The sequence below is a fragment of the Parus major genome, chromosome 1A, assembly GCF_001522545.3.
Source record: "Parus major isolate Abel chromosome 1A, Parus_major1.1, whole genome shotgun sequence".
Classification (NCBI taxonomy): domain Eukaryota; kingdom Metazoa; phylum Chordata; class Aves; order Passeriformes; family Paridae; genus Parus; species Parus major.
The window spans coordinates 71,275-86,925 of NC_031773.1; the positions used below are offsets into that span (position 1 = coordinate 71,275).

At 54.9% G+C, this 15,651-nt stretch overlaps 2 protein-coding genes across 2 annotated transcripts in view; one reads left to right on the plus strand and one right to left on the minus strand.

Annotated features, from left to right (window-relative positions):
- The first annotated feature begins 1,443 nt into the window (after positions 1-1,443).
- Positions 1,444-7,203, plus strand: LOC107204462 (putative cation exchanger C521.04c). The gene is made up of 20 exons (XM_015627622.2): positions 1,444-1,593; positions 1,929-2,075; positions 2,156-2,277; positions 2,380-2,488; positions 2,577-2,693; positions 2,823-2,890; positions 2,961-3,074; positions 3,210-3,395; positions 3,494-3,596; positions 3,684-3,825; positions 3,902-4,085; positions 4,183-4,282; positions 4,363-4,481; positions 4,609-4,646; positions 4,836-4,948; positions 5,024-5,172; positions 5,334-5,428; positions 5,665-5,743; positions 6,173-6,281; positions 6,642-7,203. Exons 1-20 carry the CDS (start codon positions 1,533-1,535, stop codon positions 6,713-6,715), a joined length of 2,229 nt encoding a protein of 742 aa, XP_015483108.1. The 5' UTR covers positions 1,444-1,532; the 3' UTR covers positions 6,716-7,203.
- A 2,216-nt stretch (positions 7,204-9,419) lies between these two features.
- KLHDC10 (kelch domain containing 10) overlaps positions 9,420-15,651 on the minus strand; it is a 16,728-nt gene continuing 10,496 nt past the window's right edge. The window contains exons 5-9 of the mRNA XM_015627623.3: positions 14,465-14,549; positions 13,807-13,873; positions 13,276-13,323; positions 11,976-12,115; positions 9,420-10,971 (exon numbers count right to left, since the gene is read on the minus strand). Coding sequence (XP_015483109.2) covers positions 10,762-10,971; positions 11,976-12,115; positions 13,276-13,323; positions 13,807-13,873; positions 14,465-14,549 — 550 coding nt within the window. The 3' untranslated portion in view covers positions 9,420-10,761. The remainder of the gene's footprint in view (positions 10,972-11,975; positions 12,116-13,275; positions 13,324-13,806; positions 13,874-14,464; positions 14,550-15,651) is intronic.

Consider the following 15,651-nt stretch of genomic DNA (forward strand, 5'->3'; position numbering starts at 1 on the left):
TACCTCACACCTCTCAGTCCCTGTGCACCCCAATAGATCACACCCCAATAGATCACACATATCCCAGTACATCCCACACCCCAATAGATCCCACACCCCAATAGATCCCACACCCCAATAGATCTCACACCCCAATAGATCACACCCCAATAGATCTCACACCCCAATAGACCCTACACCCCAACAGATCCCACACCCCAGTACACCTCACACCCCAGTACATCCCACACCCCAACAGACCACACACCCCAGTGCCCATGCACCCCAATAGATCACACCCCAATACATCCCACACCCCAATACCTCACACATCCCAGTCCCTGTGCACCCCAATACTCTGTGCTTCACACCCCTCAGTTCCTGTGCACCCCAATACATCCTACACCCCAAAACCTCACACATCCCAGTCCCTGTGCACCCCAATACCTGGCACACTCTGCTCCCTGCACACCCCAATACATCACAAACCCCACTCTCTCTGCACCCCAATATATCCCACGCCCCAGTCAGTCCCTGTGCACCCCACAACCTCACACATCCAATGCACTCTGCACCCCACTCCCAGATCCCTGTGTACCCCAGTCCTGGTGCCCCCCTGACACCCCGTGCACCCCATTCCTGCTCCCCGTGCACCCCAACACTCCACACCCCCTGCTCCCCGTGTGCCCCGACACATCGCACCCCCCTGTTCCTGCAGCCCCAGCTCTGCACCCCAATTCCCGGGCACCCCGATTTACCACACACCCCATATCCCTGTGCCCCCTGCACCCCAAGATCTGCACCCTCTCACCTGGGTATCCCCATACACCAACAACCATGCTCTCTCTGCACCCCAAAACACGGCGAACCCCAAAACACTGCGCATCCCGCTCTCTCTGCACCCCAAAACACGGCGAACCCCAAAACACTGCACATCCCGCTCTCTCTGCACCCCAAAACACGGTGAACTCCAAAACACTGCGCATCCCGCTCTCTCTGCACCCCAAATCCTGCACACCCCGCTCTCTTTGAACCCCAAATACTGCACACCCCGCTCTCTTTGCACCCACTCTCTCTGAACCCCAAAACACTGCACACCCCACTCTTTCTGAACCCCAAACCACTGCGCACTCCGCTCTCTCTGCACCCCAAATCCAGCGCACCCCGCTGTCTCTGCACCCCGTTCCACCCCGCACCGCGGTGCCCGCACACTCCAATCTCCGCATCCTCTCACCTGCGCACCCCGAAACACCGCGCACCCCATCCCCGCGCACCCCGAAACACCGCGCACCCCTCTCCCCTATTCCCGCATCCCTCTCCCTATTCCCGCACCCCTCTCCCTATTCCTGCACCCCTCTCCCCCCGCACCCCTCTCCCCCTCTCCCCCATTCCCGCACCGTTACCAGGTGCGTCCCACCCTCGGCGGGGGCGGCGCGGCCCCTCCCGCTGGGTTGGGGGCGGCTCCCGGGGGCGCGCATGTCCGGCCCCGCCCGTTAAATTCCGGCGGGCCGGGCCGGACCGGGACCACCGGCCCTGCACCTGCTGCTCTCGCCATGGCCACCGACACCGAGCCCGGCCGCCGCCGCCGCTGCTGCTGCGCGCAGGACACGCCCGGTGAGCCGGGAGGGGACTCTGGGGCTGGGTGGGCACCACCGGGGGTCCCCCCCCCCTCCATCCCTGGGCACCACCGGGGGTCCCTCCCCCATCCCCGGGTACTTCCCGACCCCCACACCGGGCTCCGAGCGGGATTTCCCCGCCAGGTACCGGGTGCTGGTGAGGTTTCTCCTCCTGAGCATCGCCTGGGTACCGCGCTGGCTACTCTGCGTGCTCCCCGCGGGGTTTGGGGGGACAAGTGACGCCCCAGCACGGCAGCACTTGGATGTCCTGCGGTGCTGAGCCCGGGCAGGGGTTGGGGATGTGGCCCCGGGGTGACTCCACGGCTCCCGTAGATGTTCCCAAGGTCCCGGATTCCCGCGGTGACAGCGATGGCCCCCGCCGGGGCTCCCTCTGTGACCGGCACTGCGCTGCCATCAACAACGTGCAGGGAGACCTGGGGGAGCTGGGCTGCCACCTGCACCGTCCCCGTGTCCCCACAGGTAGGTTGGGTGTGGGATGGGCTGGATGTGGGGTCCTGGGGGGGTCCCGTGCCCGCTGTGACCCTGAGTGTCACCCCCAGCCACGTCCACCCCGTCCTGCTGCCAGCAGCACTCAGAGGAGGTGTGCGAGAGCTGCGTGGTGAAAACCACCCTGACGGCCGAGAACGCCGTGGAGGCCAACAAGCTCTCCAACAACTACAAGGTGGGTGGTGGCACCCATGGGTGCTCCTGGAGGGGTGTCATGGGTTTTAATTTTCTTTCTTTTCACTCATCCCACCCCCCAAAACCAAACATCTCTCTGCAGTTTGGCTTCAAGAAATGGAAGAGCCACGTGACGGCGCGGCCCTGGGAGGACCGATCGGAGATTGTCAAGGAGCTCTACTCTGACCTCAATGTCATCCGAGGTTCTGGAGGTGGGTGGCCTTGGGGACAACCCTGGGTGGTGGCAACGTGGATTTGGGCAGGTAACAAGGGTCCCATGTGGTGCCTTTTCTCCTACAGGGTCCACGCTGACGTGTGGGAATGTCCTTTACCTGCTGCTCTTTGGCTGGTGGCTCTCGCTCCTCTACGTCCTCGTGGCTGCCGTGATGTTCCTCACCGTTCTGGGGGCTCCTTATGGTCAGTTCCAAATTTGGGGCCCCCATGGGTGGGCACAGGACTGCACTGATGGGTGCTGAGGTCTGCTGGGTCCCTTCTCCATGGAATGTTCCCGTAGCTGGAAGGACACTGATGGTCATGTCCCTGCAGGGCGGCTCTGCTGGGACCTGGCCGGGTATTTCCTCTGGCCCTTTGGCAAAGTGATCCAGAAAGTGGAGGTAAGGGGGCCTTGGGAGTCTCCTGGGGGGGGTCTCAGGGTGCACACCCTGACATCCCCCCTCTCCCCAGGTTCCCAAATCCCACCAGGTGTGTGAGGCCGGCGTGGGGGAGAGCTCAGCCCTGCTTGGGGGTCCCACACCGCGCCGCTGGCTGCCACGGTGCCGGGTGGGCACCGGATACTGGGTGAGCCCCGTGCTGGACGCGCTGCTGTCACCCCCAGAGCCCCCAGCGCCGTGGGGAAGGCGTCCATGGGCACCTTCCTCACGCTGGGGTCAGCGTTCTGGGGGTCAATCCCTGACGGTGACCTCCCGTTAACAGCGCCGTGCCGGCACCGCGGTGTGGCTGTGCCTGGGCTACCCGCCGCTGGCGCTGGCCCACGGGCTCGTGTGCGTCACCGCGTGGCTCCTCATCGTCCTCATCCCCGTGGCCAAGCTGAGCGCCCGCGCCGCCTCCCGCGTCTTGCTGCTGCCCCCGGAGCGCGCGCTCATCCGCCGCCTGAGGATGGTGGGTGACTCTGGGCAGGGTGGGGGTCCCACACCCCACCCCAGGGGGGGATTTTGGGCTGGAGGGGTGGCCCTGGTGACCCTCTTGTCCCTCTGCAGACAGAGGTGCCTCTGGAGGGAGAGGTGATTCTCTGCTGCTATCGCGCTGCCAACCCCTACTACTACAAATACGCCGTGGATGGCATCAATGTCTTCGCCGTCAGTATCCTCCTGGGAGCTGGAGCGGGATGGGTGGGGAGTGACCCCAAATCCACCCCCCCTCTGTTGTGTCCTTGACTGGGTGCCCCAGACCTGCTGCCCCTGGTGCTGGTGACGCTGGTGCTGGGCTACGTGGACAGCCCCAACCACCTGACGGGCTCTGCCGTCAAGTTCACCTTGGCCCTGCTCTCCATCATGCCCCTCTCCTACTACATCGGCATGGCCATCGCCAGGTGAGCGGTGACAGGGGACACTCGGGGCCAAAGTGGGGACACTCCCTGCTTTTGACACCCTTTTCCTCTTGTCCAGCATCTCAGCCCAGAGCAACTTTGCGGTGGGGGCGGTGGTGAACGCCACGTTCGGCTCCATCACCGAGCTCACCTTCTACATCACCGCCCTCATCAAGGGCTCGCGTGAGGGCAACCGCTGCTACGCCGAGGTGGTCAAGTCGGCCTTGACAGGGACGCTGGTGGGCTGTGTCCTCTTTGTGCCGGTGAGATGGGTGGCATTGAGAGCCGGGAGGGGGCTGTGAGTGAAGCCCTGATGGGGGATTTATTTTGGGGGGGTTTTTTTTTTCCTCCGTCCCCAAGGGTCTGTGCATGGTGATCGGGGGCATCCGGCACCAGGAGCAGCGGTTCAACAGCCGCTCTGCGGGCGTCAGCTCAGCCCTGCTCTTCCTCTCTGTGGGAGGTGAGTTTGGGGATGGGGTTGTCCCCAGGTTTGGGGGGTCCCACCAGGGTGGGTTCCTGCTCCATGTCCTGTTCCTGCAGGTGTCTTTGCCCCGACGCTCTTCTCCAAGGTGTACGGGAAGCTGGTGTGTGGTGAGTGCCACAACGTCACCCAGAACCCGCTGGGCCACTACCTCTGCCACAACTGTCACTTTGACCTGGTGAGTGGGGACCAGGGGAGATTTGGGGTGAGGGGTGCTCTGAGCCCCCCTGGCTCTCGTGCTGGGTGGTGGCAGTGGGGCTGTCCCTTGTCCCCCGTATCCCTGCTGATGGGTGCTCTCTCTGCAGATGGACAACAACGGCACCCTCTACTACAGCCACGTCCAGTGAGTGTCCGCTGCGGTGGGGACAGGGCTGTCCCCACATTGGGGTGGCACCTCCTGGGTTTGGTCGTGTTCCCGCAGTCCTCCCGATGATCCAGCGTCCCATTTCCTCCGTCCTCTCGCGTGGAGACTTCCCCTGGGGTCTCCATGCCAGACCCTGGTGGCGCTGACGGTGTCACCTGTGTCCTGCAGACCCCTGGTGTACACGGTGTCCATCCTGCTCCCTGCTGCCTACCTCATCGGGCTCTTCTTCACCCTCAAAACCCACACGCACATCTACGACATCCACGTCAGCGACTGTCACAGTGAGTGTCCCCAAATGTCCTGGCTGCTCTTGTCACTGCTCTGGAGTGTCCCACACATCTCTGCTCTGTCCCCAGTGCCTGGCCACCACCACAGCGCCGTGGTCCACTGGTCCCGCTGGCGAGCCCTGGTCATCCTCCTGCTCTCCACCCTCTGCATGTCGGCCTGTGCTGACCTGGCCACGGAGCACATCAGCCCCATCCTCACCAACTCCACCATCTCACAGGTGAGCAGGGTCTGGGTGTCCCCAAGGACCAGGACGTGCCCTCCAGGGATGGGGACCTGCCCTGGCTGCGGTTGGAGCCCCAAAAGCAGTGGGGGAAAGCTGCTCTGCACCGTTGGTTTGGATGTGGTCCTGCCCAGATTGATGTCACCTCTTCCCCGCAGTATTTCATCGGTGTCACCGTGCTGGCGATGGTGCCTGAGCTGCCGGAGATCGTCAATGGCATCCAGTTTGCCCTGCAGAACAATCTGAGCTTGAGGTGAGGTGGCCCCAAGGATGGGTTTTGGGGTGGCTCCTGTGCCCTGGCCCGGTCCCATCGCTGTGCCTTGGTGCCCACGACGGGCTGCCTGGCTGCTGGTGGGTCAGATTCTGTGTCAGCTTGTCTTCGAGGAGACTCGGTCACCCAAAAAATGGTGTCAGAACTGGGATGGGCTCTGTGGTTTGGGATTTTCTCACCCAGTGCTTGGCAGCCCCTAAGTTATCCTTCCTCCCCAGCATCGAGATCGGGAACTCCATCGCGGTGCAGGTCTGCATGCTCCAGATCCCCATCCTGGTGCTCTTCACCATCTTCTACGTGAGTAGCCCCAGCACAGAGCTCCTGCAGCAGGGTTGGGACATGGAAAGGACACAGCTGCCCTTCCCTTGCCCCAGCACAGAGCTCCTGCAGCAGGGTTGGGACATGGAAAGGACACAGCTGCCCTTCCCTTGCCCCAGCACAGAGCTCCTGCAGCAGGGTTGGGACATGGAAAGGACACAGCTGCCCTTCCCTTGCCCCAGCACAGAGCTCCTGCAGCAGGGCTGGGGACATGGAAAGGACACAGCTGCCCTTCCCAGCACCTCCCCTCTGCTCAGTGCAGGCGAAGTGGGGTCAGATGTCTCCTGGTGCTGTCCCCACCCTGGGGACGTGTGGCAGGGGGGCTTTAAGGGGTGACACAAGTCCCCAGACAGAGTCAGTGTGGGGCTGTCCCGGTTGGTCGTAAACCCCAAATCCTCTTCTTCGCAGCCGACCAACTTCACACTTGTCTTCAGCGACCTCCACGTCTACGCCAGCATGTTCAGCGTGGTGCTCATGAACTACATCTTCATGGATGGCAAATGTGACTATTTCCAAGGTGACCATCTCCCCCAGGGCTGCTGTGGGACTTGGAGTATCCCCAAATTCCCTGGGATGTGGGATGGGGAGCTCCTGGGTCCAACCCTGGGCTCATCTGCTTGTTGGGGTTCTCTAGGATGACCTGAACGATCCTGGGCTCTTGGTTTGACCATATTGGAGCCATCTCCCTGCAGCAGCTCCAAGGGGAATCACTCCCATTTCCCCCTTAAAAACGTTTCAAACTCCATTTTAATTGACACTTTGTAGAGAACCATGAAATTCCTCTACAGAGGGCTAATCCAGACCACACCAGGTCTTAAACCCATGTCCCTCCTTGCTCCAGGGAGTAACTCCCTCCACCCCTCTCTGTCTGCCCCAGGCACGGTGCTGGTGATGGTTTACTTCATCCTCCTGGCTGTGTATTTCTTCGCTCCCTCGCCCAGCGGCTGCTGAGGTTTGGATTCTCCTTTCTCCAACCCCCTGCTTGGGATCAGGACCCATCAAGACCTTTTCCGGTGTCTCAGGGACTTGGCCGGGCTGGCTCCGGTCTGGAAGCGCTGTTTCCTGAAGCTGCTGCTGCTGTTGGGCTCCCTCTGTGGGGCTTTGGGGATGGGAAGGGTGGTGGCAATGGAATCACTCCCAAAATGAGGAACCTCAAAGCCTGAGCACGTCACAGAGGCATCTCCAGCCCACTCTCGAGTGGCTGGAAGGAAAACTGTCCTCAGTGGAGGGTCTTGAAGGGGATTTCTGCGTGTCTCGAGGACAGAGCCCTCCCTGGGGATGTTCTGCACTGGGAGAAGGTGCCTGAGAAGTCCCTCATCCTTCCAGGCCTGGGAGAGGCCTGGGAATTGCACATGGGATGTTTGATGGCTCCAGAAATGCACCCAAAGGTATTTTCAGCTGGTTTGTTATTAAAGCAGTTTTGTACAAATCAGAAACAAGTTTGTTTCTCCTTAAATGAACCTCAGTCACCAGGCTGGGCCCTTCTGTGGCCACCATTCCCTGTCCTCTGTCACCTCAGCCCAGGTGCCAGCGTGGGTGGCTCTGGCTTTCTCCATGAGCCTCCCAAAGCTCCAGCTCACTTCCAGCCTGGTCTTGTCTGACTGTCCTGGGTCCTCCTGGCTTTGAGGTCCAGACTGCTGAGAGAAGGGTCAGGGATGCTCCTGGAGTTGTCCAGAGGCTGTGACAGGCTGGGGACATCTCCCTCCCTGCAGGGAAATGCAGGTGGATGCGCTGAGAGAACAAAATTTGGGCTTGGATTGATTTATTATCTTTAAAAATAAAAACAACCCCAAAGCCAACCACTGACAGATCCATCAACACAGCCAAGGAGGCTCTGGTGCCTCTTCCCCCTGCCCTGTTCCATGGGGATGTCCTTCAAATAAAAATCAGGGAGTGCTCTCACAACAATGTTGGACCCTGAAAGGATGGACAGCCCTGAGTGAGGCAGGAAGCAGCCTGGGAAGGCAGCAGCTCATTAGGGGATTAATGAAGCTGCTTAATTAAGCCTTTTTGTTTTCCTAGCGAGGCACCAGCACGGACAATCCTGCTGTCCTCAGTCTGGGACATTCTGGAGCGTTGCTGGGCAAGTGGAGCTGCAGGAGAGGGAAGGATGGAAAAGGGATGGGAGAGCAGAAGCTGCCATCATCTAACTGAGATTTAAACAAATCTTCTCTCCTGGGGTTGAAGGATGCTCAGGAATTCTCCTCTGAGCTCGCTTTCCTGTCTCCTTACATCCTGTCCCCAGTGGCTGCAGATGCTGGAGCCTTTCCCTCTCCCTTAGGGAACTGTAATTAAATATAATTAAAGCTTTTACCCACAGGCAATAGCCCAGCAGTAATTAAAGCCCCCCTCAGCAGGAGCTGTGAGCTCAGTGCTTAAACAAGTCATTTTTTTAAGAAAGAGCAGCATCCAAAGGTCTTGTGTCCCTCCTGCAGCAGCCAAGGGAGGTTATGGAATGGGAATGATCCCTGGAAATCCATCAGTGGGTGATGCTTTTGTCAGCAGAAGAGAAATCCTTGACCCTTTGGTGATGCTTTCCCAGCTCTGTAGGCTGGGGGTGGAGGGATGCACAGGGATCCAACCCCTGGCCAGGATACCCCAACAATCCCACCCCGGCTCTGGGAGTGTTATCCAAAGGCTCCTGGAGTTCTGGCAGCCTTGGGGCCATGACCATTCCCTGGGGAACCTGTTCCCCTCCTTTGCTGCTGTCCCTGATGTCCCTCCTGGCTCCAGGGCGCTGCTGAATCAAATCCAGGTCCTTTCTCACAGCTTCTCCCCAGCCTGTCCTGGATGTGCTTTGCTGAAGTCTGAGGATTCCATCTCCTGCTTTTCCTGGATCATCCAGCTGGGTTGTGGTGCTGAAGCAGGAAATCAGGGTGGCCAAACAGGACTTCCCTCTCCTGAAGCTGTGCTGGCTGTGACTGATGTTGGTTTTTCAACACCTCCCAGAAAAATCTTTTCCAGGATTTTACCAGGCACTGAAGTGAGACTGACAGCCCTGTGGTTCCCAGGGTTATCCCTTGAAAATCTGGACCAGCTGAGACCTCTCCAGAATCCCAAAACTGCTCCAAAATCACCGAGAGAGGCTTTGTGACAACCTCAGAGAAAGCTCCAGAGTAAGAAAAACCTAAGAACCTGAGGAATGTGCTTGCTCAGAGATCCAGGATCCTTGGATGGCTCCAGCATCACCTTGAGGGGATGAGGGGAGATGCTCTTTAAAGCACATGAGAGAAAAAACCAGCCCAGGGATAACCAGGCTGCTCCAGGACCAAGGTGCCACAAGGCAAAGATGGAAGTGTGGATATTCAACCTCAGAGTTTGGGAATGGAAGGAGGAGCTGGAGAAATGGTCCTGCAGGTCACTGCAAGCCAGGAGAGCAGGGAAGGGGCTGGAATGTGCAATTCCTGCCAAGGTGCAACGTGGGATGGAGACACCAGAGCTCCAAGCAGCTCCCACCAGTCCCTGTGGTCCAAACACCTGAGAAAGCCTCAGCTGTGCTGCCCAGACTTTGTTTCTCTGAGCCTTGGGGAGAAAAAAAAGCAGCAACTGAAGATGGAAAATGAGGAAAATCTATTCTGAAGACCAGGGGGAGCTTAATTTTGGGACAAGAGGTGAGTTCCCTAAGTGGGGGGCAGTGACTCCAGCAGGCAGTGCCTTTGGATTAACAACATGAAGACAATGCTATGGTTTATTTAAACATAAATGCAACCTCTTAAAAAGAAACTAAAACCCCAGAGTGTAACCTCTGCCTTTGATGAAGAGGGAAGCATTGGGAAAAGCTGATTTTAAAAACAAAAGGCACTTTAAAAATGGGCTCCAACTGAAAAGGATTTTGCACAAACCTCATGCCTGGAGCTGCTCAGAGTTCAGTGGCCACTTAAATAAATTCAGTGTAGAGAGCACAAGAGGACCAGAGCCTCTTCCTGTCCTGCCTGTGCAGACAAACCCTGATCCCAGCAGGAGGGAGAAATGTTCCCTCTCCCCTTTTTGGATGCTGGATTTCCTGGGCTGAGCCATCCAGAAAGCCACTCCCCAAACCGGCTTTAAATCACATCTCCCACCCTCAGGGGAACATGAAACAACAAGAACAACAAGAAAAAGGTCAGTTTGGGATGTGTGGGAGGAAGGAAAACCATCTCTCTCAGCTGGGAGATGCTGAAAACCAAGGCTTGGTTGAGCAGGTTCAAAGAGCTCTGAAATCTACGGGGGGAGTTTTTGCCGTACCTCGTTGCGGGTGCAAAGTGAACCGAAAAGGTTTCAAAAAACCTCAGGAAAACCTTTTCCCTCCCCACCCCCAGTAAACTACACAGTAGTCCCTCAAGTGGCAACTTTTTCCCAGTCTTCCAAGCAAACCTTTCAATATGAAAAGGGGGAGAACACAGACACTGCACCAGGGAAGCCGCACGGGCCAAGCTTCGCTCGCCGCCCCGGGCGACGTTCCAGCCGTCTCCGGAAGCTCGGGGATGATGGGAACATGCCCATGGAATTACATGCAGGAATTTGGGTGGGTTTGGAGAAAAGGGGAGGGGGGAGCTCAGCTGGGTGGGAGAGGATGGGGCTCTCCAAAGCAAAAGAACAGCTTGGTTGGTTGTTCTGCATCGAATGTTCCTCGTTGGATGCACAAGGGTGGAAATAGCAAGGTGAAAGGTGTAAGCACAGGCTCGGGAATTCAGTAGCTCGTTAAGCTCCCCAATTAATTTGCAAGCGTGTGCTGATGACAGGTTGCTGGCTGGCTGCTTAGTAGTCTCAGAAAACACTTTTTGATTAATGGTGTAACTTAGAGCTCCATAAATAAAAAGGGGATTTGTTTTGTTTTGTTTTGTTTGTTTTTCAATGACTAAAAGTAACAATGTCTGGAAAGGCATCGATGTATTTGCTGAGTAAGGCCTTGAGCAGGTTCCTCTGTGTTCTTAGCAAGACCATCCATGGAATCCATAAATAGGGGGTGGGAGGGGGTGGGCTTCATTCTTCAGCGTGGACAGAAGTGGGAGATGTTCTCATTTTAGTCGCTCAACGAGTCCCTGCGTCAGTCCAAGGTGCAAAAGCTGGGATCTGGAGAGAGTTGCTAGGTGAGGGAAAGATTCCAGGAGCTTCTCCCAGCACAGTTCCAGCAGGCTGGGCACCACCAGCCACATTTTGAACAGGGAGCCAGTCCGTTTGTTTTCGTGGATGTTGACCACCCCTCCGTGGACGTACATGCAGCCAGCCTGGAAAGGGGGACAGGAGTTACACAGGCACGAAAAGCAGGGTTGGGCTGTCCCCATTGTCCCCAGGTGTCACAGCCTCTCTGGGAGCCTCTGAATCCTGGGAGGAATCCCTGCTTCAAGGGCTCATCCTAAACCACACATCCAGCACCTCAGGGTGCTTTGTTTTAGGTGATTTCTATCCCAAGAAATCCATTTTAGGAGCGTGGCAAACTGTTAATAAAGTAGTGCAGAGCCATACTCGTGTTTCAGCTAACAAGAATGTATTTTTAAACTACACCCACCTCACACAGACATCCTGTATTCCCTTGGCTCAGCACAACCCAGCTCCAGGGATGACAGGAACACGGAGAGATGGGGAAAAACTCAGCTGCTGAGTGGATTTTTCTTTTTTTTCTTTTTTTTTTTTCACCATAGGCTGGCAAAGAAAGGGCATTCCTGCTGTCCAGGCAGTCACTGAGCTGCCTGGGAAACACCTTTCATCAAGATTCCCAGGAAAAGCTGCATTTGTAACATTCCCCAAAATTAAGTGACACCAGGGAATGTGATCTCTGCCCTGAGGAGCTGAAGGCACTTCTTGCTGTTAATGATCAATCCCAGGTCTCCAGCCTTCTACTTATAGCCAAAAGCTCTGGCAATACCAACATTCCTCAGTGGTTTCCAAAGGGCTGGAAACATCTCATCTTTCACCTCAGGCTGTTCTCAGTAGGATAAAATCACTTTACTCAGGGAGTATTTGTATTTTTTTTTTCCATTTTACAAGCAGGAACTGCTATTCCCACATGGAGTTTATAAAGCTAAAAGTTTGTATAATTTCTTTCAGGCAGCAAAACCCAAGGTATGGCTCCACTCTTCAAACAGCAGCAGGAGGAGAAGAACCCTCCCAAAAGCTGCTGCATGCAGTGGAGGTCACTTCCTTGGGGACACCAGCTCTATCTGCAGCCCACAGCAAGGTCAGAGGGTTTGGATGAGAGATCCCAGCTCCAGAGGGGACAGGAGTCACTTACTGGGGTGACAGCAGCACAGTGGAAGTACACAGGCTCTGGCATGGCAGCTGGGAGCTTGACCCACTGGAAAGTTTGGAGGTTGAGCTTCCAGACATCTCCCAGGATCACCTCTCCGTTGTAGCCTCCGCACACGAACACATCTGTGAGAGAGGAGATGTGGGGGGAGGTCCAGGCCCAGCCCTGCCAGGAACCACGGGACACACGTGGGGAGAGCTCAGGGATCGCCTTCCCCGTGTGGCTTTGGGATCAGGAATTGTTTTACCTCCACAAAGGATCTCCTAAACCAGCCCCAACACAGAGCAGAGGGCACTTAAAGGGTCCCAGACTGGCTTGGGTGGGAAGGGATCTCAAAACCCATCCAGTTCCAAACCGGTGGGCAGGGAAACCTCCCACCATCCCAGGCTGCTCCCAGCCCCGGTGTCCAGCCTGGCCTTGGACATTCCAGGGATCCAGGGGCTGCTCTGGGAATTCCATTCCAGGCAGGAATTCCTTCCCCAGATCCCATCCATCCCTGCCCTCTGGCAGTGGGAGCCATTCCCTGTGTCCTGTCCCTCCAGGCCTTGTCCCCAGTCCCTCTCCAGCTCTCCTGGAGCCCCTCCAGGCCCTGGAATGTGCTGGAAGCTCTCCCTGGATCCTTCCTTTCTCCGGGAGAACATTCCCAGCTCTCCCAGCCTGGCTCCAGAGCAGAGGGGCTCCAGCCCTGGACTCTCCCCAGGGCTGGGGCAGCTCTGCAGGTGGGGTCTCACCTGAGTGGGGCAGAGTTCCCCCTGCCCTGCTGCCCACGCTGGGGGATCAGGGTGGATTTCTGGCTCATGATCCCAACCCCACCACTGGAAGCAGGAGAGCATTCCCTCTTTTTTAAGCCAAGCTGAGCGCTCAGACACCTGGGTTTGATCAGATTCCAGGGATTTTAAACCCACAGGGAACAGCTCCAGCTCCCAGCTTTGCCCAAGTTCTCCACTCAGAGGCTGCCAAATCCTGCTGGTGGACTGGAAACATCTCCCAGCTCCTGCCTTTCTTTTATTGGCACAATTGACACTCCTAGGAAACACAATCCAACATTTCCCTCCAGCCCTCAACAGAGAGCACCCAGCCACTGACCTGAAGGGTTTGGAAAAGAGGGATCAAGGCTGTAACTGGGTTTTTTTTCAGTGCAAAAGAAGTGAGGAGTGCTGCCAACTGTGCAGCTTAAGGCCTGTTAGTGAGGCAAAAATCCTCTTCCAGAAAAGCCACGTGTTCCCTGCGGTTCTCTCCTGTTTAGTTGTACAAGATACACCAATTTTCCAGAGGTAAATCTTACCATTTTTTATCTGGACACAGCTGTGGCATCTTCTGGCTGCTGGGAAGCCTGGGGAGAATAAATTGAATAATGTATCTCGGCAATAATTGCTTTAAAGTGCTTGTGCAAGTGATAATTCTATCAACATTTAATTATGGAGTTGAATTTTTAAGAGGTTCTGCTTTCCTGCTATCCCAGGTATAAAAAGGTGTCATTTTAAGCAGCTGTTTCAGGTTTGATTCCTAATTCTTCTCCAAGGAAGGAAGAAAAATGCTGGAATTTTGTTCCCCAGAGTCTCAAATCTGGCTTGGTGAAAAGCAGCTGTGAAATTCCAGGGGAAAGGGAGCAGATCCAGGCAATGTCACCTTTCCCAAGCAGGGAGAGAGGGGGAAGCCAGACTGCCAAATTCCCTTGGATGGGTTAATCCTCAGTGCTGAAGCACAAGCAGGATCTCAAACTCAGCAGTAAATCAAACCTTGAACAAGAAAACTGCAGCTTCAAGCACCTTGGCCACTGTGGTTTACAGGGAAAGAAGGGAAATTGCAGGCTCACCGACTTTCTCGTGAGGTTTGGTGGTGATCTCCTCCCAGGTGTTGGTTTCCAGGTTGTAGGCATGGATCTGGGGAGAAAAAAGAGGATCCATGAGATGCAGGATGATGCAGCCACAAGCTCTGACCCACTGGAAATAAATCCCTTTTTTTCATTAAGTGTAAACCCAAAAATAGCTGATCCCAGCCAGTGACTAAGCAGGTCTAAAATCACCTTCCAAGCTCCAGCCCAGCTTTGCTATTTCAGCCCTACAGCTGACAAACAAAAAGAAAAAGTATGTTGCTTTTTAAAAGAGCTGGACTGATTCAAATCCACATCCTCGAGCTCTCAGAAGGATTTAGAAATACCTTTCTTCTACTGTAGGGAGAAAAATGGGACAATGGAGAGATAAAATGTCACATTAAGTGCTACAGACTCCACTTTTTTTGGAAGCAGAGCACTATTTAAAAGTGAGCACAGATTCATCACCAGCACATTCTGTGGCAAATCCAGGTTTTACAGAAATAGGAGAACAATCTGCTCCCAATTAATTTCTTTTTTTTTTTTTTCCTTTTTTTCTTTTTTTTTTTAAAACCAGGTTCTCCAGGCAAAGGCAGATGAAGAGGCTGTGCTGGTTATTCCTGTGTGGAAAAATCTCTGTCCAGGGTTCCAAAAGCCTCACCTTATCCAAGGAATAAGCTGTCCAGGAAGTTCCACCTCCCAGGATATAAATCCGTTGACCATCGTGAGCAATTTCATGTCTGTACCTGAAGGTGCAAAGCAGCACAATTAACAACAACAACAAAAAAACCTTCTGGAAGTCTCCATCAAATTCCATCAAATTCCATTCCAAATCACCATCAAATTCCAGGGATTTGAGCAGGAACTCCCAAGCCTGGCTCTGCTGCCTCAGTCCCTCAGGATGGGAGCGTTCAGCAGATGTGGAAGTTTTCCTCAGCCCTCCAAGCAGCACCCCAGAAATGTGAAAGGCATTCTCTGATTGCAGAGCAATTATTAAGTAATTAATAATTAAGGATTCCTGAACACCAGGACAGCCATCAATATTCCAGCCCCTTCTAAGGTGGCCCCTGGAAGTGTCCAGGGCCAGGCTGGACAGGGCTGGAGCAACCTGGGATGGTGGAAAATGTCCCTGCTTAAGGCAGGGGGATGGAATTTGATTTATTTTAAGATTCTTAGGAACCCAAACCATTCTGGGATTTTTCCCTTCCCAATTCTCTGTTCTCAGCTGGACACCAACCTCAGATGAGAGCAACCCAAATCCTTCCTGCCAATGCCACAACCACTCCCAGGGGCAAAGGAGGGCTGGAAATACCAACCACAGCAAGGTATCCTAAAACTTCCCATTCCCTGCCTCCCAAAAAAAGCTCCCTGAGGCTGCCCAGATAACTTTTTAAATTTGTTTCTTCTTTCTTTTTTGATTCTGCTTCTTCTGCACTTTTCCTCACTCCTGGATCTCCTTTGGGATCCTCCCTCACAGGGAGTTCTGTTTATCTCAGTTCTCTGGGTCAGAATAAAAACTCCAGAGCTCGTTAGGATCTTGTTGCTCTTGTGTTTATTTGTTATCACAAAACTTGGCAGGTCTCTCCAGACTTTCTGCACAAGTTTAATTCATCTTGTCTCTTTGGCTCTGATGGCACAAAATGGCCCTGAACTACGCAGTTCTTTTATCTTTATACTTATTTTTATCCAATTAACAATAGACACGTTAATTATTTTTCTTAATGACCCAATGACCCATCACCTGTGTGCTGCACTGTGACATTTTCTGTCCAATCACCTGCTATTACCCAAAAACCTCTAGAAGAAGAAAATTAAGAAAGAAGAAGGAAAAGAGACAACATTCTAAAT